The 27,876-nt window shown below is 40.5% G+C and overlaps 2 protein-coding genes across 6 annotated transcripts in view; both read left to right on the forward strand.

Moving 5' to 3' along the window:
- Positions 1–1,415: 1,415 nt before the first annotated feature.
- On the forward strand, positions 1,416–18,370 carry capzb (capping actin protein of muscle Z-line subunit beta). Of its 3 annotated transcripts, none has more exons than XM_007541035.2 (10): positions 1,416–1,687; positions 9,903–9,992; positions 10,896–11,017; positions 12,361–12,474; positions 12,557–12,698; positions 13,673–13,789; positions 13,876–13,941; positions 14,415–14,491; positions 14,710–14,811; positions 17,427–17,513. In XM_007541035.2, the coding sequence occupies exons 1-9, from the start codon at positions 1,685–1,687 to the stop codon at positions 14,801–14,803; spliced, it is 825 nt and encodes a 274-aa protein (XP_007541097.1). In that variant the 5' UTR covers positions 1,416–1,684; the 3' UTR covers positions 14,804–14,811; positions 17,427–17,513. The 3 variants fall into 3 exon arrangements, with proteins under 3 accessions (XP_007541097.1, XP_007541098.1, XP_007541099.1); XM_007541036.2 differs by having other exon boundaries at positions 14,710–14,804; XM_007541037.2 differs by lacking the exon at positions 14,710–14,811 and having other exon boundaries at positions 1,418–1,687; positions 17,427–18,370.
- Positions 18,371–21,671: 3,301 nt separating this feature from the next.
- Positions 21,672–27,876, forward strand: part of celsr2 (cadherin, EGF LAG seven-pass G-type receptor 2) — a 77,919-nt gene continuing 71,714 nt past the window's right edge. For all 3 annotated transcript variants that reach the window (XM_016665428.1, XM_007541038.2, XM_016665429.1), the window contains exon 1: positions 21,672–25,462. In XM_016665428.1, the coding sequence (XP_016520914.1) occupies positions 21,937–25,462 (3,526 nt within the window). In that variant the 5' untranslated portion in view covers positions 21,672–21,936. The remainder of the gene's footprint in view (positions 25,463–27,876) is intronic.

The raw sequence follows: 27,876 nt of genomic DNA on the forward strand, positions 1-27,876 counted from the left end.
AGAAGCAACCACTAAGGAGGCGGAATAGAAAATCAAAAACTCCCAACTTTTGCACCTTCTTGGAAAAGATTTATGCCACTTTCCCAAGTATTGATTTCTTTAAACACATCAGTCAGAAAAAAATGTGTTTTAAGTGGTTATATTTTATTTTCACATCAGGTATCTTCATGATAATCGGTCTAAAAAAGATATTTGTTTCGAATATCAAGATGCTTGTTTCCAGTTGTCTTGTTCAGAGATCCAAGATATTGCTTCAGACTTCGCTTTCCGATTTAGATGTTTTACACTAACATGTCAACAATTAAATTAATCTACCCTTTTATAAATTAAATTCTCTCAGTACTCAATAGGTAAAATTATACAGGTCTGTATAACCTCTATGTTCTTTATATGCTAGGTGTTTGTTTTCTTTAAACTAAGCTAAAATGAATTTTGATCATTTTGAAGCCAGCTTTTAACATTTCTGACTATTTTTGGGGGGAGGTAACCCACTAATTTCAACTTTGGAGCTACATGTAGACCTCACTTAGATATCCATCAATGTTAAGTGTATCCCTGGTTTAGACCAGTATATTTTATCTAGATTAGACCATGCAAAACTGCTTTTGATAAGCGTGGACTAAGCTTTTTAGGTTTCTCAATCATCTGCTACTAATTCCAAAACGTCAGAAATAACACTGACATTTTTCCTTTTGTTAAACATAGAGGAAAAATGTCAGCTGGTCTGCATAGATTGTAATTTCCAACCAGAACAACTACACCTTTGTACAGAGACAGTATCTCTGTAATACAGCACCAAAAATAATTTCTCTGAAGTAGATATAAATTACTTTGTGCTCAATGATTATGCTTTACAAACTAGAAGTTACAATTGCAAAGCTGATTTAATTAGAAACAAATAGTAAGAATAGCGAAGAAAGAAGAAAAAAATGTTATTACAGTGGGATTGTGGTGTTTTCATTTAGCAGTAGCCATATTGGATTTTAGGGATGCGGTGGAGAAGAAGCCACAACCTCTGATTTCTCAGTAAACAGAGAACAACACTGCTCTAGATGATCTATCACGACTTTCATCAGTTCTGTTTGTTTGTTTCGTTTCCTTGCATGTACAGACCCGTGACATTTCCATTTCAGACTGGTCCAGCAGCTATGCTCATGGCACTTTAGTACTGCACTTGTAGTACTATCAGAACACAGACTTTTTAAAAAGTTTCCTGATTCTGTCAGGTGGAACGTGTGTATTGAAAAGCATCCTGTCTCCCTTTTTGTTCCCAATGTAAACATACTCCGGGAACTGTTTTGTCATAATTTTATGTAACCGTCTATCTGCCGCCCTCTGCGTCCGCATATTTGTCGCTCAGCGGCTCTCTTTCCATACTTGGCAATGCCTTTCTTGCTCCTTCGCTATTGGTTGCAAGTGAGCAGAGCTCCGAGTGACCCGGAGGTAGAAGCGAGGCCTGCTGTTTTCTCACCGCAGCCTCCTTCCTGTAGCCCGGTTGAGGAAGTGAATTTCGCTGACAGGGCTGGGTTCAGTGAGGGAGAGGCGAATAAAACATCTTCCACTGGGGGAACTAAAACAAATAAAACGAAAAGAATAAAAGTCGTGAGGAGCCAGGTGTATAACCACAGCGAAGCTAAGGTGTACAGCCGTTGGTGAAACCGTTCCCGCAGAGACCGTCGCAGACATGGTAAGGGCCGTGCTAACGCTACTGGGAAGCGGGGAAGGGGTGAGAGGCTTCTGGTTGGAGTGCTGAAGCTTTCCGGCCAGCTGGATGTGCTGGCTGGTAACCCGAGAGAACCGGAGAGCATAACTCAAGGAGGCATCTTAACTGTGACCGATAAGGAGCAGTTAGCTTTGTGGCTAATCTAGATTCTGTTTCTTCCTGCTAGTTAGCCATCTGCTAACAGCCAAGCTACATGCCCCGTAGGCACAGAGTTAGCACAGGATGTTTTGGATTTGACACAAGTTTGTTAACGGTAGCGGAGGAGATTCCTAATATAGCTCTCATACAATCCCTCCAGCCTTTAACGCAGACTTAAATAGCCGAGCGTCGGTTTGCCTGCTGCTAAAATAAAACTGCTGGCTCTTCCTTTTCTTAACCATAACTAGCTGGCAGCTCTCTCTGCTAGGTTTCCCTGGCTTAAGAGTTTCGCCGTAACTTTGTTTGTTTCTCTGTAGTAATGCCGCTCATTTTAAAACATGTCGCCAGTCAATCGACTCTTTTTGTATCTTTTCAAGTGGGCACATTGATGTTCCTTCAATTTTACAAACGATAATATTCAGGGTTAACCAGGAAAGCGTAAAATGACAGCCTAGGTCAGAGCAAGGCGCGATGCTATGAGAGTCTGATTGTATACAAACATTAGGTCAGAATTTAAACCATGATTTTCAAAAAAGCAGGTCTGTAAATATGGTTTTGAATGAATGATAATTCAAACAGACTCTTGATGACAGACATTACCAGCAAAATCTTGTTGTACTACAGCAGCATTGTCCTTTACAATAACAAATCTAACTGTTGGCCTGTTGCAAATAAACAGCATTAGTAATATTGGCATACATTATTTAAGTTAATACCCTTAAATTGATTAAAAGCCAACACTGAACAATGAATTCTAGACTTTCCCATTAAATATTGTGAGTTATATTTAAAAAAAAGAAACAAGTGGTCTCTTGGATTTATTGAGAATCTGATCAGATTAATCAAAATTCAGTTATACAGTAATTATAAGGATAATCAAGAATTATATTTATCAATGTACCTGATGACATCCAAGCAAATGGAACTTCAAGTAAAGACCAACAAACTAATTACAGACAAATTTTAATGGGACATTTAATTATTTACAGTTTTTCCTTTTGTAAACATGTAAAAACTGCATCAGTCATTCTACTAGAGATTAGAGTTGGTCAGTTTTCCCTGGACTGTTTCACATGAAGGCAATTAAAAGCTTAAACATACGATTTTTTTTTATGTATCCATTAAATGGACTCACACAATTTTCTGTCTATGCGTACAACTCTGTCAGTGACTTTTACGTTTAGATGTTTTTTCTTTAATACAAATCAAAAAGGTTGTGGACTTAAACACATCTATTAATAGCCTGCAGTACATGTTTTTTCTTTATGTATAAGAAGCTTTGGGGGCAATTAATAAATAATTTAATCTGTTTATCTCATTTTATGACCATTAAGTCATATAAAATGGTCTTAAATTCTACATTTAATTTAATAGAAAATTTTGTTCAGATTTATTTGATGCTATATTTATTGTCTATTTGTTTCAAACTGCACAGAAAGAGAAAGGTGGTCCATCTTGTATTTCCTGATTTAAAAGGTTAGCTGTTCTGTAATTTTTACCCAGCAGTGCTCTGTTTTTCTGTCTGGTCTTTCTAAATAAGACGGTAACTAAAAACTCACTCTTTATCAGAATTCCAGCTAATCCTTTTATTTCCAGCCAGTCACATCGGACTTTAAATAGACCACATTCATCCACAGTACTGTGGTGTGTTCCACATCAGCGATATGTAAAATAAAAGGTTTTCCATATGCGAGTTAACACACTGGCTATTTTTTTATTATTATTTAGTATCATTTAATTCAGTTTGGTTTCCTTTTAAAACCTCAATGAAAGAAGTTGTAAAAAATCAAATCTGCTGTAATCCAGCTTTTTTTTTTTTTTTTGTCCTTCATGTTAAACCCACTTGGTTTACGTAGAAGTAGCACATCTCTTGTACATCCATGCAAACTAAACACTCCTGTGTGTAAGAGGAGAGCGCAGCTGGAGTTTCTCCAGTGTCGCCCTCTCTCCTTGGTCTCACCTCATCCATCCTGCTCCACCTTGACCTCAGGGGGTTGTCTGCTAGTCTGAGCGGTGTTTACACCAGGAAAGCACTGCTGAGGAATGCAGCTGCTGTCTGAAACAGGCCGTCTCATCAGGTGAAAGAGATTTTGGAGAAGATGGGCAGCAGGTGACTGTAGAGAAGAGGCATTGCGTGGGAACCTGTTGAACTCAGGGTTCGGTTTAAAGAGAGTGTTTATATACTCCACCTTGGATTCCTTTCTTGGATTAGATTATAGTGCTGGATTATGTTAGTTTTACAACTTTTACAAGTACAGAAGGTGAAATAAACATGTGTAGTGGTGATTGTTGATTAATGCAAAGTTTCATAAATGGATCCTGTTCCTCACATATAACTATTTCTGTTGCCTCAAGACCAGAGGGACAATTTTGCTCAAGTCGAATTTTATTCCGGTATTAATTTTGACAACAGAGGAAAATGTTTGTCGCACAGAGTGTAAACCTGTAAGTCATGATAAAAAACAAGTTTTGTCTGTCTGCTGTTCCAGTTTGGAGTGCATCCTCCCACACATTCCCCACAGTTTCATGCCCTGGCCGGTCCACTCGGCCCTGCGATCTCATGACCTGCTGCTCACTGTGTGTTTGGGGAGAGAAAGCTCCCCTGGGGTTAAGTTCAGACCTGCATCTGCTCTGTGCTTTGTAGCAGTCACTAAGGTCTTCATTCAGCTGTAGCTTATTTGCTTGCCCTTTTACATTTCTCATTTCATAAAGCTGCTGCTGCAGCAGATAAAGGCTGTCACTGTAGATACAGAAGCTGCTGATGTACAGAAGGTAAAAAGGTTTAGTCTGGCTGCTTTAAGCTGTGTTATAATTAACTCAGCAAAGCAAATTTAACTGACAAGTTACACATGCATACAAAAGTCACCTCTGATTTCTTTGTATTTTACTGTCAGGCTGCCACAACTTGCTGGTTTTTCCACCTGCAGGTTTTCTCAAGGTCTTCCTTGACCACTTTCTAAAACTAACTTTCAGTCTGGTTTTTTTAATTTAAGCTACTTGACTCTGCTCTCCCAGTCATTCAAGCAAATAAGGTTCTACAATTAAATATTTTTCTTAAAGGCATAACATTCATATAATGTTCATCAAGTTATTTTGACCTAGAGCATCATCTTTATCTTCAGACACCTAAACTATGTGTACTGACATGGTTGGGTACAAGAGCTAGTTGAAAGTTTTAGCAAGAATTATATTCATTTTAAGATTTTTTTTAAATGTTTTTAATTCTCACACAAAACTAGCTATGTCTCCTCATACAATTAAATTGTTTCATTTGTTTATTTTTGTGCCTTTTTATGCTGGCCCATCAGTTTTTAACCTCTACAAAGCATTTGCTTTACAGTTATCAGCATAAAAAGTGCTACAAAATTACAGTTAATGCACAGAAACTGCAGAAATAATCAGTTTTAAGGAAAAAACATTGAAAGATCTTCAGAAAGCCTGGATAAGTGTTGATCAAACCACTTTAAAGGAATAGAAGCAATCTGACTGCTGTCAAAGCAAACATGAAGAAATTAGAAGTGGTTTTAATGTTTTGGCTTCCGTTCATCGGATCGATCAACGTTTTTTTTTTTTTCTTCTTCTTCCTTTCTGTCTATGTATTATTGAGCGTTTGCTGCTTAACCTTCAGTTTTTTACTCTGTCTCTAGTTCAGATTCTATTCCTGCCCACTACATTATCAATATCCAGACACTGTATAGAAGCGGTCCTGTTTAAACACTTTTAGATTCGCCATTTGTCTTCCACATCTGTCAAAGATAAGATGATATACAGTTAAACAAGCACTTTATCGGTGGGATTTTATAACTTCCTGCCTGTCTTATATGTGCCAAACAGGTTAAGTTATCCTATTAGTTGCCTATCTCGGTTGGAAAAATGAGTTAACTTAATAAGCAAAGGAAAGGCGATGAACCTCGGGTTAATATGTGCTTTTAGACATGCAGAGCCGTTTGTTGAACGTGCTAAACATGTTGTAGCCACACCCTGTCAGTGAGCTCTCAGCAGCTTAATTTACGTTTTGGCTCATGATAAACACTAGGCCAGCAGAGCAGCTAAGGTTTCCACGGCGCACATCGCTCTTTCTCACCTAAACTAACGTCCTCTGGGAAAACACACACAATAAAACAAATCACTCATTAAAAAGTTATTCTTCAAAAGTTAGATATAGCCTTTCATTAAACTATATGTTATCTTCCCAGATGATTTAACCAGTATCTTATCGGCCTTATAAGTTGGCAATCAGCAGTAATAATGCATTTCTCGTCCGTTTGAGATGTGAACTAGTGCTTTTGTGCAAACCTGTTGTACTTTTTGTGAACTTCTTCTTGTGTTTGACCTCAGAACATTTTCCTCTTCCTCTGCTTGTTCATGCCTGAGCAGTGCAGGGGTCCCGGGCCAGGTCTTTGGGGTCCACTGCCCTGTCTGCTTCAGTCCATCAGACTCAGATGATTGCATTGCCTCCTCTGCATCCTGTCAGGTTTTACAGGAGCCTGTTCACTATCTATTCATTTATGTCATGTGGGTGGCAGCAGGGGAATGCCTAAAACATGCAGGACATGCCCTGAGGACCAGGGTAATGAGACGTCTAAAATGCTCCATGCAAACAAAGGAGTGTACAATTCAAAAGTTCCTGTGTGATTTTCCATCTTCTTTTTTTGTAAAACGTTGACCTACACATAGAAAATATGATTAATATAAGAAGAGCTTTAACATAAAACATAAACACATTCAAATTTGGTTTTACTAACCTTCCTGCTGTGAGCAGTCATTAAATATTTACCTTAAGGACTGAGGCATCCTCGTCTCTCTGTGGGGGAACATTTGCTGTAGAAATATGGAGTTCCTTAAGGGTCAAAATTATCCCAGAGTTGAGTTGTGAACAGTGTTGACAGTCTCGTATTGGCACAGCTGTCATTATAGAAACAACCTCCTCTGTGTGTCGTCTCCAGAATTTGGGTTCTTGACTCTAAGATTTCCACAAACTGTGGCAACATTTCCTAAACCTGCCTGCTCCATAATCGACGCAGAGTAAGAGCTCAAAAGCATAAAAACAGCAACCTTGCTGGAATATGTCCGACCTTCCTGTTACCTGTTGAAACTCTCTGAGTTACAGAGTCGTGTCTCAACATGTTGCAGAGATTTGCTTCCTTTTAAATGGTTTCTTGCATCTCTGTGCTTTCTTAGAATTCATTATAAACTCCCTATAATAAAAATGGATGCCTTCCACACTGGAAATTCTTCATGTCTGTGTTGGTGATGCTTGTCTGTGGTTCATTTACTGGAAAAATATTGGACTTTCAGTTACTGACTGACTAGTAAATCTAAAAATTGACTCTGGTGAAGAACAAATTTTTCCCTCACACATTCCTGTCAAATAGCGCAAAAGATTAAACATCTAATGGCCTATTTCTGCCAGAATTTTGACATAGAAGCCTTGTTGTGATTTGTGTTCATTTTGTAACTTAACTGTGACATGTTTGCTGCTCCTTTTGTCCTTTACCAAACGCTCACATGGGAAGTCATGAGGCTCCTCAGGCTGAACTTGAGATGTGGAGTCTGTTACCGATTGTTCCTGCAGAGGCATAACGATTTCCTGCACAGTCAGATTGTGCATTTAATGTACAGACTGTTGCAAGACTGGTCATTACATGCTTTGTTTTTGTTTGTGGAGCTGACGGATTATAGAGCTTTAAATACAAAGCAATTCAAAATATGCTAACGGATATGAAAGAGAGTGACTCATCCATCTGATGGCTGTTAATTACTGTGTATTGCATCTTTATGAAATTATTTAATTTCCTTGAAAAATAAAATGTTTCCCATACCGTTGGTGCTATCTGTAATGCAGAACACATTTATCTGATTAATTTTAACATGAGACACAGTTTGATCTATCAATGTTGTGCATTAAAACAAAACTTTATCTTAAACATGAATTATTCTTATTATTTAGAGGGAAAACATTAGGGGTTTTTTTTTTCGCTAAAACATAAAATTATTACATATGTCAAGCAATAAATATAGAATAAAAACGCATCAGTATGAGGCTGATGTTTGAGAGTCACTTAAAAATATCAGTACAGCTCCTGAATCTCCAGAACAAGTGGATCTCCTGGACGACACAAGCTAACGCTATCTGGTTAAATTAGCTTTAGGGTCATGAAAAGTGACGGTGTTCTGTTGGTCTGAGATGCGCTTCCTACTTATACATATCCAAACCTAATTATTGATTAAGAAGTAGAAATATTGTAATTAAATGCAAGTTTTGCTTTTAGCTAGAAAGAACCGTGTTTCTTCAAAAATGTTGCAGCAGTCAGCATTGGAAATACAGTATTTCTCTCCTAGTCGTTGAGTTTAAGGTTTTAGTATTGTGACCACCCTGGTGCACAGCAACAGGTGGTGGAGGGGAAGCAGCACTTATTTACTATTAGTGTCATGCTGCCAAAAAATAGTGCTAATTCTCTGTAATCAAAACTGTAAGAGGTGTGACACAAGATCTGAGTAAAGGAAGGCAATCAGTCACAACTTTTAATTTCAAAAAGGCGCCATTTATTTTATTAATTTATTCTTACAACTACTATTTTTAGTAGGTAGTTTTTCCACTTGCAGGAAGACAACATGATGGCTTTGTGAGTAAGCTCAGGAGAATCTGGGTGAGTGAGTTCATAGGTTAATGTGCTTATTGAAGGTGAAGTGGATGGAATTGATTTTTTTAAAATAACTTTTTAAATATATAATGAATACTGTGCATAAATGGTAGGATAAATGAAAAAGGAAAAAAAACCTTGGTGCATTTTTTGTGACGTCAGCTGTATAAACAACCATGTTAAGTAACTAAACCTCCATGTTTAAATATTAAATATTAGAAATTTGGGCTTTGCAGGTTTCTCAGCATATTTCATACTGCCGTCATTCATGTAACAAAAACAATAAAGGCTACCTCTGTATCTTTTTAATCCATTAATGTAATGGCATTCTGAATGACCTTATCAGTCATCTACACCTTTGTCCAATCTTTTGTTTGAGTTGCAGTTAGTATTTAAATGAATTTTAGTTTGTGATTGACAGACTGCAGTCTTGATGTGAAATGTTTAAATCTTCACCCAATGTGGAGCTTTGGATCGGGTCAGCTCTTTGGTTTTGTCTGAATGAAGGGAAGTCTGGGCCTCCCTTCTGAAGCTGCTGCCCCCTCGACCCGATCCCGGATAAGCGGAAGAAGATGGATGGATGGATGGATGAATGAAATGTCCGTGGTTTGTTTTTTTTTCTCAGATTTCTTGTGTCCTTGTGCTGCCGCTGTAACGATCCTAATCATTTGCAACACTGCATTCCTAGCGTTGGCGTCAACTTTCTGGGACGTCCACTCCTGAGAAGAAGATTCACCGACTGTTTTAATATTTTCCACTGATATTTCCTGCAGTAAAATATCAAATTTGATCTCCTTGTAAAGGACGATTGTAACCTTCCCAGTTTGATGTTTGTTTGGACTGGAACAACAGCTTCTGTGTGGTAACTGCTACTAGTGCAGTTACCACATGATGCCGTATCGGCATCATGTTTCACACACACAAATGTTCCTGCTAAGCCTGAGCTCCTGACTTTATTGAAGTTCTCACACACGCTGATGACGAGTTGTGTGTTTTAGGTTGGCTGCCATTTGGCGTTATTGCCTGTGGACGTGGACTTTACTTCTGCATTTTGGCTCAGTTTGTCTAAATGACTTAACAATTTATGTGTTTATGATCTGAGTTTGTACGTATTAAGTCCCTAACGTGGAGAGGCGTAATGTGATGTTGTGGAATGAGGTTCTGCAGTGTTAAATGGCACATTCAGTCAAAGTTGTTGATATTGACAGTCTGGCTCTCCACCCAGGGCAGATTGGTCTGGGTGTCTCAGGTTTTAGAAGCTTTATTTTCTGGGATAATGTTAAAAGTAGATTCTGTGATGTCCAGAAACCCCATTTGTTTTTGTTTGTTTAAAGAAATGCTGTGTTGACTCTTCAATCAGGTTTGAGTTTTAAGTGTTTGACGTCTCTGTGTTTCAGAACGATCAACAGTTGGACTGTGCTCTGGACCTGATGAGGCGTCTGCCTCCTCAGCAGATCGAGAAGAACCTCAGTGACCTCATCGACCTGGTCAGTACTTTCCTTTGGTCTTTGCAGGGATTCCTGTATGCCTTTAAATTCCCTGTGTTTTATTTATTCCACGCAACGATGATCATGTCTGCTCATCAACATGATTTCTCAATGAACGGTTTTACTTTTGCAGCTAATATAGCAGTAATTTAGATTTTCTTTGTTGATTTTAACAGTAGTTACATCATAAATTACATTTAACTTAGATGTGAATCAAACAACACTTTTCCTCCAGGCTTTCCATCCGTTTCTTTTCAGCCAGATCCCACCTCCTCCCCTCTAACCTGTCACCCCATGACCACCTGCTCTTTTCTTAACGAGTGACCACTATGTCCGGTTATTAGTGATCATTATCACAGCTGTCAATCACCTCCGCTGCCAACTTCTTCTTGGCTCTGCCCACCGCTGAAACTTTATCTTGCCAGCTAAAATCTCTTCTCCTGTTCCTGTTTGTCCCATATCTCTCATCTTCTCCCCTCTGGTCCTGCGTTTCTTTACCCTCCACACTATATTCCCAGTTCAGACTCGTTTCTGTGCTCTTGGTCAGTCTGGGCTGCCAGGTGCGTTTATGTGGGAGAGTGTCTGTTTGTGGGTATGGGGGCTTTTGCAGGATAACAGGGCTGCCTTTGTGTCTGTGCTCTGATGCAAGAGCGTGAAGGAGGGGGGTACTCCATGTCAGTCTGTGAGAACTAATTTGTACCCCTTTCTCCTTTAGATATTATATTTCCCAATTATACTTTATTCTACCTCATCTGGGTGAAGCTGGAATGTGATTAGAGTTTAAAAGTATCAAATAACCCAAATGCCATGTTTTGCTTTTCTGTTTCTATACCCTGAGAAAATCCTGTAATCCTGCTATCAGTACCAGAGTCTCAACTAAAGCCGTTGTCTGTTTGGCTGTAGGTGCCCAGTCTGTGCGAGGACCTCCTCTCCTCAGTGGACCAGCCCCTGAAGATCGCCCGTGACAAAGTGGTGGGGAAAGACTATCTGCTCTGTGATTACAATCGAGATGGCGACTCCTACAGGTGCAGTACATCATTGAAATTAATTACCTGAGACGGAAAATTTATCCAAATATTATCTGGTGTTGGCGTGACGATACCGCCTCATATGAAACGCCACAATATTTCACGTCGGTTTGAATTTTGTCAGGCCTGGTGATGTAAGAGCAGCGGTCCAGTTTCCTGGGGAGTGGGAACACGAAGCAGCCAGACTCAATAACGACGTTCTAGTTAAGAAGTCTGAATTTCAACATGGCGACACCCATAAACATTGTTTGCAAAAACTCATACAAACATAATTTTAAGCTCTGCTTTCCATAAGTAAACAACACTTTTAATTTGTTCACTTTAGAGCTGCAGGCGCTACATGCAACATTGATTTTAGACGCTTCTACTTGTTTGTCTTGTAAAATAAACATTTCCACCTCTGTTGACGGAAAGAGAAGCCATTTTGAAATGCAAAGTCTGTCTTACAAGTCATAACTGGGGGGAAGTCACAGTTGATCCCAGTTTCCCAGTGGGAAAACTGGCTTGGGATGGCTGATTTCTCCGACTGGGAAGTCGGAATTTACATCATCCAGCAGCCTGAGTGTAGCATTAGCATGTAGAGTGTGTCTTCAGGACTCTTGGAATATTTTAGCAAACAATTATTACATCAATTAGAATAGTTTATCATGTTAATACTTTAATATTATGTAGCTTTTGTTCAGGGCTTTTAATTTTCTAAAATCCAAGCATGGCGATCACGAGCATGAGTACAACCAAGTGCAGGTGATTTTTGTTTTTTGCAGGGTAGAATGCACCTTATTTGTTATGACTTATGAAAATAACACAAAATAAATCCACTCCAACCAAAAATGATCTCCAGCTAACTCTGTCTCTGTTCCTCCTTCAAATTAAACAGAAATATGTCGGAAAGTAGTTCCCCTGTCATGAGTCGTTTCATGATTAGCATTGTTAGCAACCAAGCTTGAAGGGGAACAGAGGTTTGGTGCAGCAGAGTCAACCAGCTCTCCAGCGTTGATGCAGCAGGCCGATGCATCATGTTCTTATGCCAAGTTTCGCTGTTAGGCAGTAGTTCCTTTTCCTGTTGCAGCAGAGCAAAGCACAGCAGCAACAGCTACATTAGCATGGCTAAAAATAGCCTGGATTCCTCTTTGCATAGCAGATTTTTTGTTCGTGCTGCTCCTGCAGCAGCAATCGACTGACTGGAGATGTTTTATTTTCCCCTACAGTTCTATAAATTCACTCGCAGGCCTTTATACGTGCTTGTAGTCTCACCTTTAATTTGGTATTATTTGGTATTTAGAGGTTTGAAATCTGTTTTGAGACTTAACACTGAATTAGTGTAATTTCTCAATCATCAGATCCCCGTGGAGTAATAAGTATGAACCTCCCATTGAAGATGGTGCAATGCCTTCAGCTCGGTTGAGGAAACTTGAAGTGGAAGCAAACAACGCCTTCGATCAGTACAGGGACCTGTGAGTGTCGGACTGGAGGTTTGTACGTACAGATCAGTGCTGCCCCCTTGTGACCGTGGCATTATCTACCTGTAATGTTCAGGTACTTTGAGGGTGGCGTGTCCTCTGTGTATCTCTGGGACTTGGATCATGGCTTCGCTGGAGTTATTCTCATCAAAAAGGCCGGCGATGGATCCAAGAAGATTAAAGGATGCTGGGACTCCATTCATGTGGTGGAGGTGCAGGTGAGATAACGCTGACGTTTTCAAACTTTGTTCATAGTTAACTTGGCTTCATTTTTCACCTTGAAATGAGGGTTTAGAGGTATATTTTTACCAAAATCCAGGTATCTGCTAAAATTATTTGAACTCTTTTCCATGATAAGCTTAAAAGCATTTAAATATATGTTGAACCTTTTAAAGAAACAACTAGTTGGAAGTTTTTGGCTGATTTCTAACCTTGTTTTCTGGCTGTACAGACTGAAATCAAGTTTTGCCATTGAGTTATTTATGTTCTCACACCTGATTTAAATAGTATTGGCTAAGACGCTCAAGTATCTGACAGAAAACACAGAAAAGGAAACAACTGATATCATTATTTCTATTAAGTTTGGCCATTTTGACTGAAAAATGTATCACGATATAAGAGTTTCATATCAGTCTATTGATAATTATTGATTTTTTTTTTGTTATCAATATCTGAATTACTGCCAAGCTGGTGGCATGACCTCCAGTTTTATTCACAGTTTTCACAGTTTTTTATTTAACTTTAAGCAGTTAAGAAGCACAGTGGCAAAACTTTAAACTGCTGCTGGTTACCTAGCAACAGGCTGGTGCTAGGTAACCAAAGAATTAGTGAGTTGCTAGGTAACCAAAGAGTGATTGAGTCAGTTGATTCCACCAACTTTGCTCTAAGAGGTCGAATGGCTAAAGTCTTTCCTCTTTTCCCAGAATGCAACGTGGTTCTACATCGGGCGCTCAGTGAATATTTTATATATTGAAAATTCTATCAAATGTATTTATTAATACTGATTACGTGTCTATGTCTACCCCTGTCTACATTCTTACTGATTTATTGTCCATCCCTTATTGCTATGATTATCTGGTTTCCTATTGAACTCTTCTTGGGATTTATTTTACGTCCCCCAGCAGCAGTGAATGTTTGCAAAGTTGGTTGCTGCCATGTTTTCTAACGAGCTGCTTGTTCATCCTGTGAGCAGGAGAAGTCTAGCGGTCGCACTGCTCACTACAAACTCACCTCCACCGTCATGCTGTGGCTCCAGACAACCAAGACCGGCTCTGGCACCATGAACCTGGGAGGCAGCCTTACAAGACAGGTACAACGCTGCTCGGTGGAGGAGCACTGCTGACCGTTTATCCATCCTGACCAGGAATTAAAACACTCTTTAAATCTTTTTCACAGATGGAGAAAGACGAGACAGTCGGAGAGTCCTCACCTCATATCGCCAACATCGGCCGCCTTGTTGAAGTCAGTGCATTTATTTTTCTTTTAAGCGCTCTACTTAGGAATATCATCTGAGTTTGTCAGATTTTCTAAACTTGCTTGAGAGAGAAGCAAAAATGTTTGTCAATATGAAACTAAAGTTTAAAGAAAATAAGAAGAGGGCACAGTCTTTATGAAATAAAAAGCCACTCCATATGTTTGATCTAGTTGTGAACATGGTGGAGCTGTACAGTAAAATAACAAGGATTTAATCTAAACACTGAGCTTGTTCAGGGAAGACGCAGATTTATTACCAAAATGGCATAAAATACAGTTTTACAAGTTATGCACACAAAAATAGGCCATCATTTTAAAAACTGAAATGACCTTTTGCAGAAAATCTTTGGCACTAGTAGATTTCTTACACTATGCTACACATTTGTGTCACCTTCACCTGAAAATGTCCAGTTAAAGTAAATAAAGCATTTTTAAAGATGGTAATAATTATGTTGTTTCAGGACATGGAGAACAAGATTCGCTCCACACTGAATGAAATCTACTTTGGGAAGACCAAGGATATCGTTAACGGCCTAAGGTACGGAAACACCTCAGAGCGGTCCTCATGTTTATTTGTACCGTTTTCACTCAGCAGCTTATTGAATCACCCCCACAGTGAGTTAACCTCTGAGCTGCTGAACTCCTGTCTCTTCAATTCTCATATTTCTGTCTCTTCCACCAGAGCTGTTTCTGTTTCCATGTCTCTCACGTGTCACCTCTCCTCTCTCCTCCTGCTGCCTCTCCTCTGTGCTCCAGATCTATCGAATCTTTGCCCGATAATCAAAAGTACCGGCAGCTCCAGAGGGAGCTGTCACAGGTCCTCACTCAGCGTCAGATCTTCATTGACTAGGGTCAGAGGTACACCTGGCATGGCCGAGTGTTTCTGTGTGAAAATAACCTGAGGCCTGAGCTGAAGTCACAGCGGTACCAACAACCAGTTAGAAAACTGCCACACCTTTTCCCTCAGGATGGTACAAGAATAAACATCAGAACAGAAACCAGACTTACATTTACTCAATTACATTTACTTGAGTAATGTTTTTTAAATATGTACTTTTAGGAGTATTTTTACTACGCTGCATTATTCACTTTTACTTGAGTAATTTTTTTATGAAGTATCGCTAAATACCACTGAATGAAAAGCAAACATGTTTTAACCAAAACTTCACCGGACAAACTCACACCTGCAGGTTTTGTTAAAGTTTCATAAGTTTTATATTGAAAGAAACTGTTTTTTTAAGTAACTACAATTACAAAACCTTTTTTTTTTTTTTTTAATTAACATACTTGCCATTTTTCCGACGTCCTGCAGCCCTGACTTGCCAGAGCATTCTTTACTCCGTCCTACAGGGAGTGTATGAATAAATTCGACCCTGAACGTAAAGTTTTGACCTCGTCTGAAGAAAATTCAAAACAAATTCAATCTTCTGAATCCCGTTTTGAGATTAAAAAACATAAACTTCAACTCAGAACACTTTGGGAAATTAATTTCCACTTGGGAGACAAAGTGTCTTCAGTCAGAAGCTTCTTCAGATTCGCTGTAATACAGACTGCTACATCCCCATCTACAATAACTCTTTGAAGAATCTGAATCAGTGAGATCCAACAACATTTAATTTCCCTTTGGGATCAATAAAGTATTTTTGAATTGAATTTAAATTAACTTTATATTTTGGACCCTCTGATTAGTAATTTTTAAATATTAATTTGAAAAGTTACTCAGTCATTGAGTTGCCTCTATCAGCTACTTTTTACTCTTGGATGGTTACTTTTTACTTTTACTTGAGTAAAAATATGTTGACGTAGTTCTACTCTTACTTGAGTGATATTTTCAGGACCTCTGCAAAGAGCCGTCTATAAAATCAGACTTCATGTTCATCTGTGGAAGAAAATCTATTTAATTAAGCATCTGTTTTTTAATCTCTTGCTTTAGGACAGACTTGCATGTCCAGCATTCAGAGTTAGAAACATTTGTGAGGCATGTTGTGAAGGTTTGTTTACCTTTGCGTTAACACACTAACCAGGCTGATGATTTTAATTAATTGTCCTCTGTGGTTCACCAGCTTGTTGTCCCAATGAGGTTGTTTTGTTTTTTTTAACCACAATGAACAAACCCGACCTTTACGACCCGACGTTTGAGAAGCTGAAATTAAAGAATTGCAACAGCGATTTACAAATAATGGTCAAATTTTACACACAGGTTTGCCTGTAGCATATTTACGCTAACAGTTTTAAGTTTTCGCAGTTTTAACTGTTGGGGTCACATGTTTACATGCACTCATGGATAACATCTCCATGTTCAGCTTTAGTTGATGCATTTTAATGCTTCTTTTTGCAGATATAACCAACATGTTTAAAAACAAGAATGTGATGCACAAGTTTGAATTTAATTTGGAGCTGCAGTTCACAGGCAACTGTATTTATTTGTGCAATATCACAATCTCAAAGGAATGTTTGAATGATTTATTAAGGCTGCAAATTATATTTCAAGTGACATACAAGCAAATTCTGCTGGCCTGTTGGGAATTTGATGTATATTTGTAGTTGTGATGTTAAATCTCCTAAAAAGTGACAGCGTTATCATAAAATATGAAAAAAACTAAGGTATTTTTCTGTAATTGATATAGTTGCCAACAAAAGTATTAAGTTTAGATGTTTTTCTGATGTCTTTCCAGAGGATTCTTGACTCCGTCCTACAGGGAGTGTATGAATAAATTTAACCCCGAACGTAAAGTTTTGATATCGTGTGAAGAAAATTCACAACAAATTCAATCTTCTGAATCCGATTCTCAGATCTGACGTAGAGATGCACCGATCTGATATTAATATCTGTATCAGTCCCAACATTTAAAATAAATATAGATCAAGTGTGAAGAATGCAGTTTATTTTTATATGTTTGACCCAGGTAGCCACCTTTTGTTGTTATATTGGCTATTTTTCTCCTAATTGCACAGACTGAAGAAATTAAAGCTGTTTTGACAGGTTTGAGCTTGTGAAGCTATTGGTGTATTTCAGTGTGCTGTACTGATGCAGAGTTATCAAATAAATTAGTAATTCACTATATTTATATCCGTGTTTATGAACAGTAAAGTCAATTATTCATCTCTGTTTTTCTGTATCGGATCGGTATCGACCGATACCAAACATCATTTATCTGAAACGGTATCAGAAGTGAAAGAAGTGGATCAGCGCTTCCCTAGTTTGAAATTCAGTGAACATGTGCTGTCATTCTTCTAAAGTCTGTAAAAATGGTTGAAATAAATCAAATTAAAGCAAAAACTTTGATATTCCTGCCTGTCAGAGATGCTCTGCACGTCCCAATCCTCCCTCTGGATGAGTAATTGATCATTATTAACCTGTTTTCTCCTCTGACCTGTCAGGATGAGTGCGTCCCTCTCATCTTCAGTCTCATATGTAGATGTGATGTTTTAGCGCTGACCCTCTCTCTCTCTCTCCCTCTCTCTTTGCACAGGAACGTTCAGAGTCAGGCTGACAAGCAACAGAAGGAGGCTCTGAAGGCCGACTTAGTGAAGGCCCTCAAAAACAAACATAACGGCTAGAGAAGCTACTGTCGGTTCTCCTCTTCTCCCTCTCCATCTCTCCACCTCATCTCTGCCGTCTTTTCTTTCTGTCTCTCCCTCCGTACCCGTTTCAGTGCTGCACTCTTTTTATTTGTTGAAAACAAAAAAGGAAAAAATGCTTTGCTTTGTATGTTTTTTTTTTTTTTTCCCCTCCGTCTTACGTTTCATCTGCCATTAAGCCATTTGTTCTCGCTCCGTTTCTCTCCGTCTCCCATGTTGTTGATAGTATTACCACGGTTAATGATAATCCTACAGTGTGTAGTAATTATCCCTGGTTTAAAGAAAACAGGAGCGACTCTGGACTCGGACACAGACTGAGCTGTAGTTGCTGTAGGCTTGGCGGCGGTTTCGTTTTACTCATCGGATTTATCTCCTGCACCTGTTTTGTCTACGACTCCCTCCCCGATATATTTGTATAGAGTATAACTGTCCACATATATCTATCGGCCTTCCAAGGGATGTAAACATGAGGGCGTCCTTTCTTTCTGCACATCCAGGTTTTGACTTTGTTTTCCTCTTTCTGCATGCATGTGAGCCTGTGTGGGAGCATGGGGATGGACTCTTATAATCACCCTGGACACAACACCCCGCCCCAAACATGCACACAGACAAACATCACAGTTTCTTCCCCCTCTACTCTTCTTCTCTCTGCATCTTCTGATTTTTGTTGGGGGGTCACAGTTTGTCTTTATGTCTCAGAGGAAACATTTGTTTCCATTTTGGAGGGGAATCTTTTGTTCTTTTTTTCTTTTCTTTTTTTTGGTTTTGTCTTTTGTAAAGCTTATGATTCATATTGTATTAGAGCCTCCAGCAACAATAAAAACTGTAAAAGCTACACTTTGCTCCTCTGTCTTCATTTGGTCTTACACAGGAAGAAGTGGACGTTTAGACTCTTAATAGCAAATATATGGACACTCTTCAAATTATTCTGCAGCTAAAACATGTTGGAAACACTCTACATTTACACTTTTTAAACATACTCGGAATTCATTTTTAAAAATTGTAAATATTATATAATTTTAATGCTTCTTTGTTAAAAAGTGTTGCGGAAAAGTATTTCTCTTCTCACATATCTTGTTTTTTCCCCCTTTTTTTGGGTCCTGTGTGGAAAATGTAATTTCAACTTTTGGTAAATGCTAAATTAACTGCAAAATCTGACTTGAATTTGACACCTAGGCCTCGTCAGAATGAAGTTATTGGTTGAATGTAATATTTTAATTTTCATGGAAGCTGAATTTGAGGATTCACTAAGTAATAGCATTATTGGCTAAAACAAACACTTCTCTGAAGTGGAAAAGTGATATAAAATTACTGATATAAACCTTTAAATTGTATTCCAAATAAAACTCACTAGTTTGTGAATTCCTCTTTCATCTACTGTAAAGATTAGACCTGACAAGCTGTATTGAATTTAGTTAAAAGTACAGGCATACGTTTTCTAATCTCTAAAATTACTCTTTATTTCATGTTCTTGGGTTCCTTTAAACTTTTGATTCATCTTGAATGATTCAGTCTAGTTAAGTGACGTCAGAGTCAAATAATTAGAAGATTCACGATTTTCTGTGTTGCACTGGCAGAAGCCTGTGGTTTCTAGTTGTGCTGCTGCTGTTTGTCCACTAGGTGTCAGTGTTAAACGTTTATGTCGGACCCGACATATCTGACTGCGCTTGTTACTCTGCTTTACAAAGGCGTTCGTATGAAAGTCACAAATGTCTCTAGTATATTAATTTATATCAAAATATTTCCACCTTTTCCGTCAGGACTAACTTTTCTCATGCAGAACACTGAGAGGAAACTTTAAATTACTAGAATGGATAAATAAGCCATGAAATTACTCCAGAAGTATACAGATGTATTCATAGCTTAAAGGCTTCTGATTAGTGTGTTTTCAAATGTTTTTCTAGATATTAAAACATCAAGTATGCATAATTTTGGCCATTTGGGAGAACAATGGGATATTAAAACTTAATAATAAAAATGTATTAGTATTGGCAATACTAAAATTGTAAATAAATGCCAACCATCCACCCAGAAATAATTCTAGAAGTGTGACACTGTTTTACATATAAGGAAACCACATCTTGCTCATGATCTCAGACATTTAGTCGTTTTTATGTTAACATTTTCTTAGATGCTTTAACATTGTTTCCCATGATGCTCTAATATCATGTAAAAGTTTTAAAGCAAATAGCCTATGTTTTCTCTAGAGCTGATTAAACTTAATTCAAATGTAACTCTCTACCCGTCTAACAACATGCTGTGGTCATTTTTTATTAAGTTTTTTTTTTTTATTATTTTATTAAAAAAACAGGATTTAATCCAGATAAAACCTTTTCTCCCAAATCAAGCTCTCAAATGCGTGTTCCTTTTCATAAGTTTACATAAGGCAACTAATCTGAGATATATTGTCAATCTCTTTTTAAAGAACTGATGTTATTTACTCCTTATTTCAGATCTCTGCACTGTTTGTTTTCTACATTGTTTTTTTAATTTTTTTAAACAAAACATTTCCCATTGAGATATGTATAGAAAAATGTTTTTCGAGTCCTGGTCAAGAGGCAAGAAGAAAGAAAATACAAAAAGGTTACATGTTTAAAAGAAAACGACAAGGAGCGTGTTACTGAATCAAAATCTTTTAGTCTGGAGGTAAATCCAGTTAATATCAAAGTTTTCTGTCTTTTTACCCATTTCACAGTGTTAATGCAACTCTTAAACGTTATATTAGCCTGTTGAGATATTTAGTCTCCAGATTTGTCATTATACCAATCATTTATATCTTTATATTTCTGTAAATGTCATCTTTATGCTGATGACACATTTGTGTACTTTTATGTCATTCAAAAAGACCTCCAGAATTTAAAACCAGGAACAAATGGATGTCGTTCACAAAACCTAGAAACATTAATAAGAAAAATACTGGAATCCTTTTTTCTATGCAGCTGTTTGCTTTGTGTAATCTGGTTTTGTTTAGAGTAATCCTCTCTCTTCTCAGCGTCTTGCACAAATGATGCATGTATCTTGAATTTCTATTTACTCTGAACATTTCTTTAAGCATGCATATTAGATTTTGAGGAACTATAGCATTATTTTTTATGTAGTAAATTTGTATGTCTCTTATTCTTACTTTGTTTTTATATTTTTCATCTTATTTTGAATTTGCATGCTTCTATTTAAATTGCTGCTGGTACACCTGAGTTTTCCCATTGAGGCAAAATAAAGATTTATTTCTATTTCCATTACATCTCTTTGAAAATTGCTGAGTTAGATTCTGCTTGAGATTTTCTGCTATTCCTAAAGTAAATCTTTTAAGCATCGGATGCTTTCCTGTTAAGCTAGTAACCATATTTTAACCGAGAAACAAACAACCTTTCTATGTTTGGGGATTAGGCATAAAACTTAATGTTTGAATCTGTTAAATTTGGGTAATCCTGAGGTATCACTATAATTATGCTGCTGCACTTCAAGACTTTACTGATATTTATCCTTACAGTCATTTTTTTATTTGTTTTGGCCCAATGCTTCTGTGTCTCTACTAACTATACAAATGGTTTTTATAAGTCTTCCCACAAATTTTCAGCTTGACTGAAGTTTGACTAGACCATTCTTGATGAATATGTTTTGATGTATGTTTTGATGTAAAGACAGTTTCACCCCAGTCTCAAGCTTGGCAGAGCTTCAACGGGGTTTCTTCAAGAACAAAACGAGGAAAAGCTGGAGGGTATGAATACTTTTGCGATGCGCTGTTCGCTTTGTTCATATCTGGATACTAACGTTTTCCACAGGATAATTGATGTTCGCTCATCTTTTATAAATCAACAGAACTGAATAAACAGTTTATGCTGTTATGGTGATAAACGGTATTTAAGGGTTTCCTGAAGCTTTCCGCTGAATGGCTGTCAAATTGCATTTACATTTTGAGCAAATTAATGACGCGATTGATTGTGATGTCAGGCGGAGTCATTAATCTGAACAGAAGTCTGGCTGTTTTTTTGTGTTAATGAAGCTTTTAGAAAGTTATCATTTATCTCTAATGGCAGAGTCTCTCCCTCTCTCTCTTTTTCCTCTTACACACACACACACGCACACACGCAGGTTTATGTTAATGAGAAGTCTCAAGGCGCAGAGGGAGCAGAAGCCATTTTTCTATCATTCAAGCGAAGTTGTGTGGACTGAGCGGAGGTGCAGCTGCTTCTTGTCCCGACTTGACTGACTGTATTTTTCCCATGTGAGAGCAGCTCTGACCGGACAAGGTTACCGCGGGATCCCCCTCTTCCAAACCTCCAGAGCGAGCGGAGAGAGCATGGCTCTTCCTCAACAAAGGGAAACTGGCGGCCGGTGGAAAGTTTAAAGAAGCGGGGAGCTGCAGAGTTGCGCGCTTGTCGGACTGGAAACTGAGGAGCGATGCACTTCGTTAGATGGGAGCTGCGGCTCATGCTGTGGTGTTATGAACTGGTTTCACTGGCGCAGGCTTACACCGTCCACATCAGCGAGGATGCGGGAGAGAGGACAGTCCTGGCCGGCGAGCAGCGCGGCGCATGGTGCGCCTTGGATCAGGTTCTCGCTCCTGGGTTCGCGCAGCGCTTTCTGGAGACGGACGCCGCGGCGGGCATCGTGCTCCTATCAGACTCGATACGGTGCCGCTCGCTGCCTTTAAACCCCTTCACTTTATACATAGTTGAGGACTGCTGGGACTCGGGACACAGACACCTCCTCACCAGTCAGTATGACGTTCATGTTCACGGTAGGAACTGTTCCCATAAGCATAAGAGGAAATCTGATTGGGACTTGGAAGTCCTTAGTTTGCTCAGCCGCCGCAGCTCAGAGTGCCGCGGAACAGACGCTGCTTTATTTCCAGTGGGGGGTCTGCTGCCTGGGCCCCCGCTCCGCTGCAAGGTCCCCAGCAGTCGGGAGTTTTACTTCTCAGAGGGGGGTCTGTTTGTGTCTGAGCCGCTGTGCTTGATGCAGGACAGGCTTCTGGAGCTGGACATGCTGTGTGACGTGCTCACAGAGAAGGGAGCGGGTGTTAAACCCATCTCGATCCACTGGCGAGTGGGTCAAGGTCCATTCAGCCAGGCGCACTTACAGCAGCTCCTAGAGAGGGCAGCTCAGTCTGATTCAGGGATTGTGAGCAGGAACAGGAGAAGCATCAACAGCAGCCCTCAGTTTAAGCCCCCAATGTACCAAGTGTCAGTGGCAGAGAACAAGCCGGCCGGGACGCCGGTGGTTGTCCTGAAGGCAGTGGATGTGGATGAGGGAGAGGCCGGCAGGCTGGAGTATTTCATTGAGGCTCTCTTTGACAGCCGCTCCAACAATCTTTTCGCTGTGGACCCGGCCAGTGGTGCTGTATCAACAGTAGAGGTGCTGGACAGGGAAACAAAAGACACCCATGTGTTTCGTGTGACAGCGGTCGACCATGGCTCACCTCGTCGTACGGCCATGGCGACCCTCACTGTCTCCGTCAGTGACACCAACGACCACAATCCTGTGTTTGAGCAGCAGGACTACAAAGAAAGCATTAGGGAGAACTTGGAGATCGGCTATGAGGTGTTGACCGTGAGGGCCACAGATGGGGACGCACCTGTTAACGGGAACATCCTCTACAACATCCTCAACAACAACGGGTCCAATGAAGTTTTTGAGATTGACTCCAGGTCCGGCGTAATCCGCACCAAAGGCCTAGTAGACAGAGAGGAGGTGGAGTCCTATATGCTGTTAGTGGAGGCAAACGACCAGGGTCGTGACCCCGGGCCCCGCAGCGCCACAGCCTCCGTTTACATTGTGGTGGAGGATGATAACGATAACGCCCCTCAGTTCAGCGAGAAGCGCTACGTGGTCCAGGTGCCAGAGGACATGACGCCAAACACAGAGATCCTGCAGGTCACCGCCACAGATCAGGACCGGGGCAGCAACGCTGTGGTCCACTTCAGCATCATGAGCGGAAACACCCGGGGCCAGTTTTACATCGATGCTCAGACGGGTAAAATGGACCTGGTGAGTCACCTGGACTATGAAGCCAACAAAGAATACACCCTGAGGATTCGGGCCCAGGACGGAGGACGCCCTCCTCTGTCCAACATCAGCGGCCTGGTCACGGTGCAGGTGCTGGACATCAACGACAACGCCCCCATCTTTGTCAGCACCCCGTTCCAGGCCACCGTGCTGGAGAACGTTCCTCTGGGCTACTCCATCATTCACATCCAAGCTGTAGACGCCGACTCTGGAGAAAACTCCAGGTTGGAGTACCGCCTCACTGAAACCACACCCAACTTCCCCTTCGCCATCAACAACAGCACAGGGTGGATTGTAGTGGCGGCAGAGCTGGACAGGGAGAGTGTTGATTTCTACAACTTTGGAGTGGAGGCCTGCGATCATGGCTACCCTGTCATGTCCTCGTCCGCCAGCATCAGCATGACCATTCTGGACGTCAACGACAACAACCCAGAGTTCACGCAGAAAGCATACTACATGCGTCTGAATGAGGATGCAGCTGTGGGGACCAGCGTAGTGACAGTGTCAGCTGTGGACCAGGACATCAACAGCGTGGTGACTTACCAAATATCCAGTGGGAACACTCGCAACCGATTCTCCATCACAAGTCAGAGTGGAGGGGGCCTCATCACACTCGCTCTACCTTTGGACTACAAACTGGAACGCCAGTACATCCTTACGGTCACTGCAAGCGATGGCACTCGCTTTGACACAGCCAAGGTTTTCGTGAACGTCACAGATGCCAACACACACCGCCCTGTCTTCCAGAGCTCACACTACACCGTCAACATCAACGAGGACAGGCCTGTGGCCACGACCGTGGTTGTGATCAGCGCCACCGATGAAGATACGGGCGAGAATGCACGCATTACCTACGTAATGGACGACAGCATCCCTCAGTTTGACATCGACCCTGACACCGGAGCTGTCACCACCCAGATGGAGCTGGACTACGAGGACCAGGTCTCCTACACTCTGGCCATCACCGCTCGGGACAACGGTATCCCACAGAAATCCGACACAACCTACCTGGAGATCCTAGTGAACGACGTCAACGACAACTCGCCCCGCTTCCTGAGAGACCACTATGTGGGGTCGGTGATGGAGGACGTGCCGGTGTTCACCAGCGTGGTGCAGGTTTCTGCCATTGACAGGGACTCTGGCCTCAACGGACGTGTTTTCTACACCTTTCAGGGCGGGGACGACGGAGATGGAGACTTCATAATTGAATCCACGTCTGGCATTGTTCGCACGCTGCGCAGGTTAGACAGAGAAAACGTGCCTGTCTATAGCCTGCAGGCCTTTGCTGTAGATAAAGGTGTTCCCGCTCTGAAGACAGCTGTGAACATTCAAGTGATGATCTTGGATGTGAACGACAACCCCCCTGTGTTTGAAAGAGACGAGTTTGACATCATGGTGGAAGAAAACAGCCCCATCGGTCTTGTGGTTGCACATATATCGGCTACTGACCCAGATGAAGGCAGTAACGCGCAGATTATGTATCAGATCGTGGAGGGAAACATCCCAGAGGTGTTCCAGCTGGATATCTTCTCCGGGGAACTGACTGCACTCATAGACCTGGACTACGAGCTGAATTCTGAGTATACCATCGTGGTCCAGGCCACCTCTGCCCCTCTGGTGAGCCGGGCCACAGTCCACATCAAACTCGTAGACAAGAACGACAACGTCCCGGTGCTGAAGAACTTCCAGATCATCTTCAACAACTACGTGACGGACAAATCCAGCAGCTTCCCCACCGGAGTGATCGGACGCATCCCGGCCCACGACCCCGACGTCTCGGATCAGCTGCACTACAACTTCGAGGTGGGGAACGAGCTGAACCTGGTGCTGCTGAACCAAAGCACCGGGGAGATCCAGCTGAGCCAGGCCCTGGATAACAACAGGCCCCTGGAGGCCTCCATGCGGATCTCCGTGTCAGGTGAGACGGCTGGATAATTGCAGCCTCCACCCTGTGAGTGGAGTAATATGAGATGAAGCCAGTGAGGCGTGCTATAGCAGTATCCTGTCTCGTTTACATTTTCACTTGCCTTCACAGAGTAATGGCAATTATTTTATACAAATTTAAGTTTGATGTATGCATGAGGGAAGATTATTACATGTAAACCTTCCTGTCTTGGGGAAATCAGATTCAATCATTTATTGTTATTCGTTGTTAATCATGGACCATAATTAACAATTAATTAAGCACATCCTGTTTTTACCCAGGTCTGTTTTAGTGCCGTCTACTGATTTAAATAGCTGTTAGTCTGAGCTCGTCTGTGTCCTGTGGGATCTATGCTCTGCTGGCCAGACTGATCATCCTCCTTAATTTTTTATCAAAGCCTCATTCCTGCATACAATGAAGGCCGAAGTCAATTATGATCAATTTACCCAGATTATGAAGAGTCAGAATGGTCTGCAACAGGGCTTTTGTTTGATTGGCTTCTTTTCACTTGACTAGACCTTTGGAAATCAATGTTTTATCACATGTCTGGAAGGATACAATGCAAAAGCACAAACTCTTACCAAGTACTTTTGTCTTGTTTCTACTGCAAATATTTGAAGTAAGACGAAACTAGCTTAAAAGTAACATTTCAGCAAGACATAGGAGCTTGTTTTAAGTAAACAAAATCCCTTAATATTGTGAAAAAAATACAAGATCCACTGGCAGATTATATAACAAGACATTCTGCCCATTTTAAAAGTGAAATAATCTGGCAGTGGAAGTAGTACTTTTTCATCAACATTGACAAAATATTGCCATAAAACAAACTCCTATATCTTGGTGAAAACTTACTTATAAGTTAGGTTTGTCTTATTGAAAGTGTAGTAGGATATTTTCACCAAACTAGACCAACAATACTGGGTGAGATGTTTGTGTTTTTGCAGTGTAGTTCAGTGTTTGAGGTTAGGGTGAAAGGTTGTAGACAGGTAATATCTCACCTGCTGTGGACAAGTGATTGGTTCGTTTTTGATGCTAACAGCTAGCCAAAAAGAGACAGAGATGAAGGGGAAAACGACTCCAATCTCAAAAATGTTTATGAACTTTTAAACAGTCGTCACATTTGGATGATCATCAGAATATAAATTAAAATAAGTAATATGAATTCTGAACTCTTGACAGCAATAGTAAACAATCAAGGTTAATTTTCTCTTAAACAGAGACTGAACTCACACGTGTGTGTGTTTGTGTGTGTTTGCAAGCGTGCATGTGTCCGTGTTTGCGCGTGTGTATTTGTGTGAGATGTTGGAGCTGATTGGACTCCTTGGCACAACACGAAAAGTAACTGTCAGCTTAAATTAAACATTGGACATTTAGAGGAAGAAGTGAGCATTTATCGCATCGTTTGACATTTATTGTGAAAAACTTTGATTCATTGCTGTCACGACACATTTTAGTTAATGTTAAAAAAACTGACTAAAATGTCATTTTTACTATTTTATCCTATGTTTTTTTCATGAGTGCATAAAAAAATATCAGTAAATTAAAAGATCTGATTAGTTGAAGTCTATGTGCAGCTTAGTGATGTAAATCACACTGCTGTTTATGAAGAAATCATTTTTAAAGAAAAGCATTTTTTGGCATATGGGTGATGTGTCATGCAGCTACCTATAAATATTATCGTCATTTTTATCGTTATCTCTATAGTAATACAAACATCGTGATAAAATCCACAAACATCTCGATGAAATCCTGGAAACAAGAGAGGTGAGAGTGGCTGTCGGTGTTTGAAGGCTCTCCTGTTGGACGGTGCGTTGTCCCTGAGGAGCAGCTAGCGCGTGGTTAGCGTGGGCAGTTGTTAGCGTACTTTGTGGCTCAGCGCTGCCCGTCTGGAGAACAATAGTGAGCTGTCAATGGAGCGATGGGGGCCGCGGCTCATACCAGGCTGAGGTTTGAGGCAACAGCTGTGACTCCGCTGAGGACCAATTAGAGGCCAGGTCTCCCTCGGCGCGTCCAGCACCTGCTGCGGTTTATGTGTCTGCTCCCCTGGCGGAGACAGAAGGACATGGAGGGGGACAGGAGCAGGGAGGGAGGACGTGTTGTGTAAACAGGGCAGAGGAAGGAACATGTAGCTGTACTGTAAAAGCAGGAGAAGAAGAAACAGGAAGAGGAGCGTCTCTGGATGCGGCTGACCCCAATTTTCCAGGGGCCTCATCTTGCAGGGACCTCCCAGGTCCCGCCTTTCTTTTCTCCTCCATGTTCCCTTTTAGGAGGCCCCCCATGATAAATGATTTTTAATGGTCTCTTTGTACCATCATCCTTTCTAGGCTCAATTTTCAACGATGTTCTCGTGAAACGGACAAGATAATTGCTGTTAGCTAAAATAAACGAAATAACGAAAACATTTTCAT

The sequence above is a fragment of the Poecilia formosa genome, unplaced genomic scaffold (genome assembly GCF_000485575.1).
Source record: "Poecilia formosa unplaced genomic scaffold, Poecilia_formosa-5.1.2 Scaffold582, whole genome shotgun sequence".
Lineage (NCBI taxonomy): Eukaryota > Metazoa > Chordata > Actinopteri > Cyprinodontiformes > Poeciliidae > Poecilia > Poecilia formosa.

Bases quoted from the DNA above. Each gene is read 5' to 3' on its own strand.
- capzb (XM_007541035.2), top strand. The intron at 12,475-12,556 runs GTGAGTGTCGGA...TGTAATGTTCAG, and splicing joins TTCGATCAGTACAGGGACCT to GTACTTTGAGGGTGGCGTGT. The intron at 13,790-13,875 runs GTACAACGCTGC...TCTTTTTCACAG, and splicing joins GAGGCAGCCTTACAAGACAG to ATGGAGAAAGACGAGACAGT.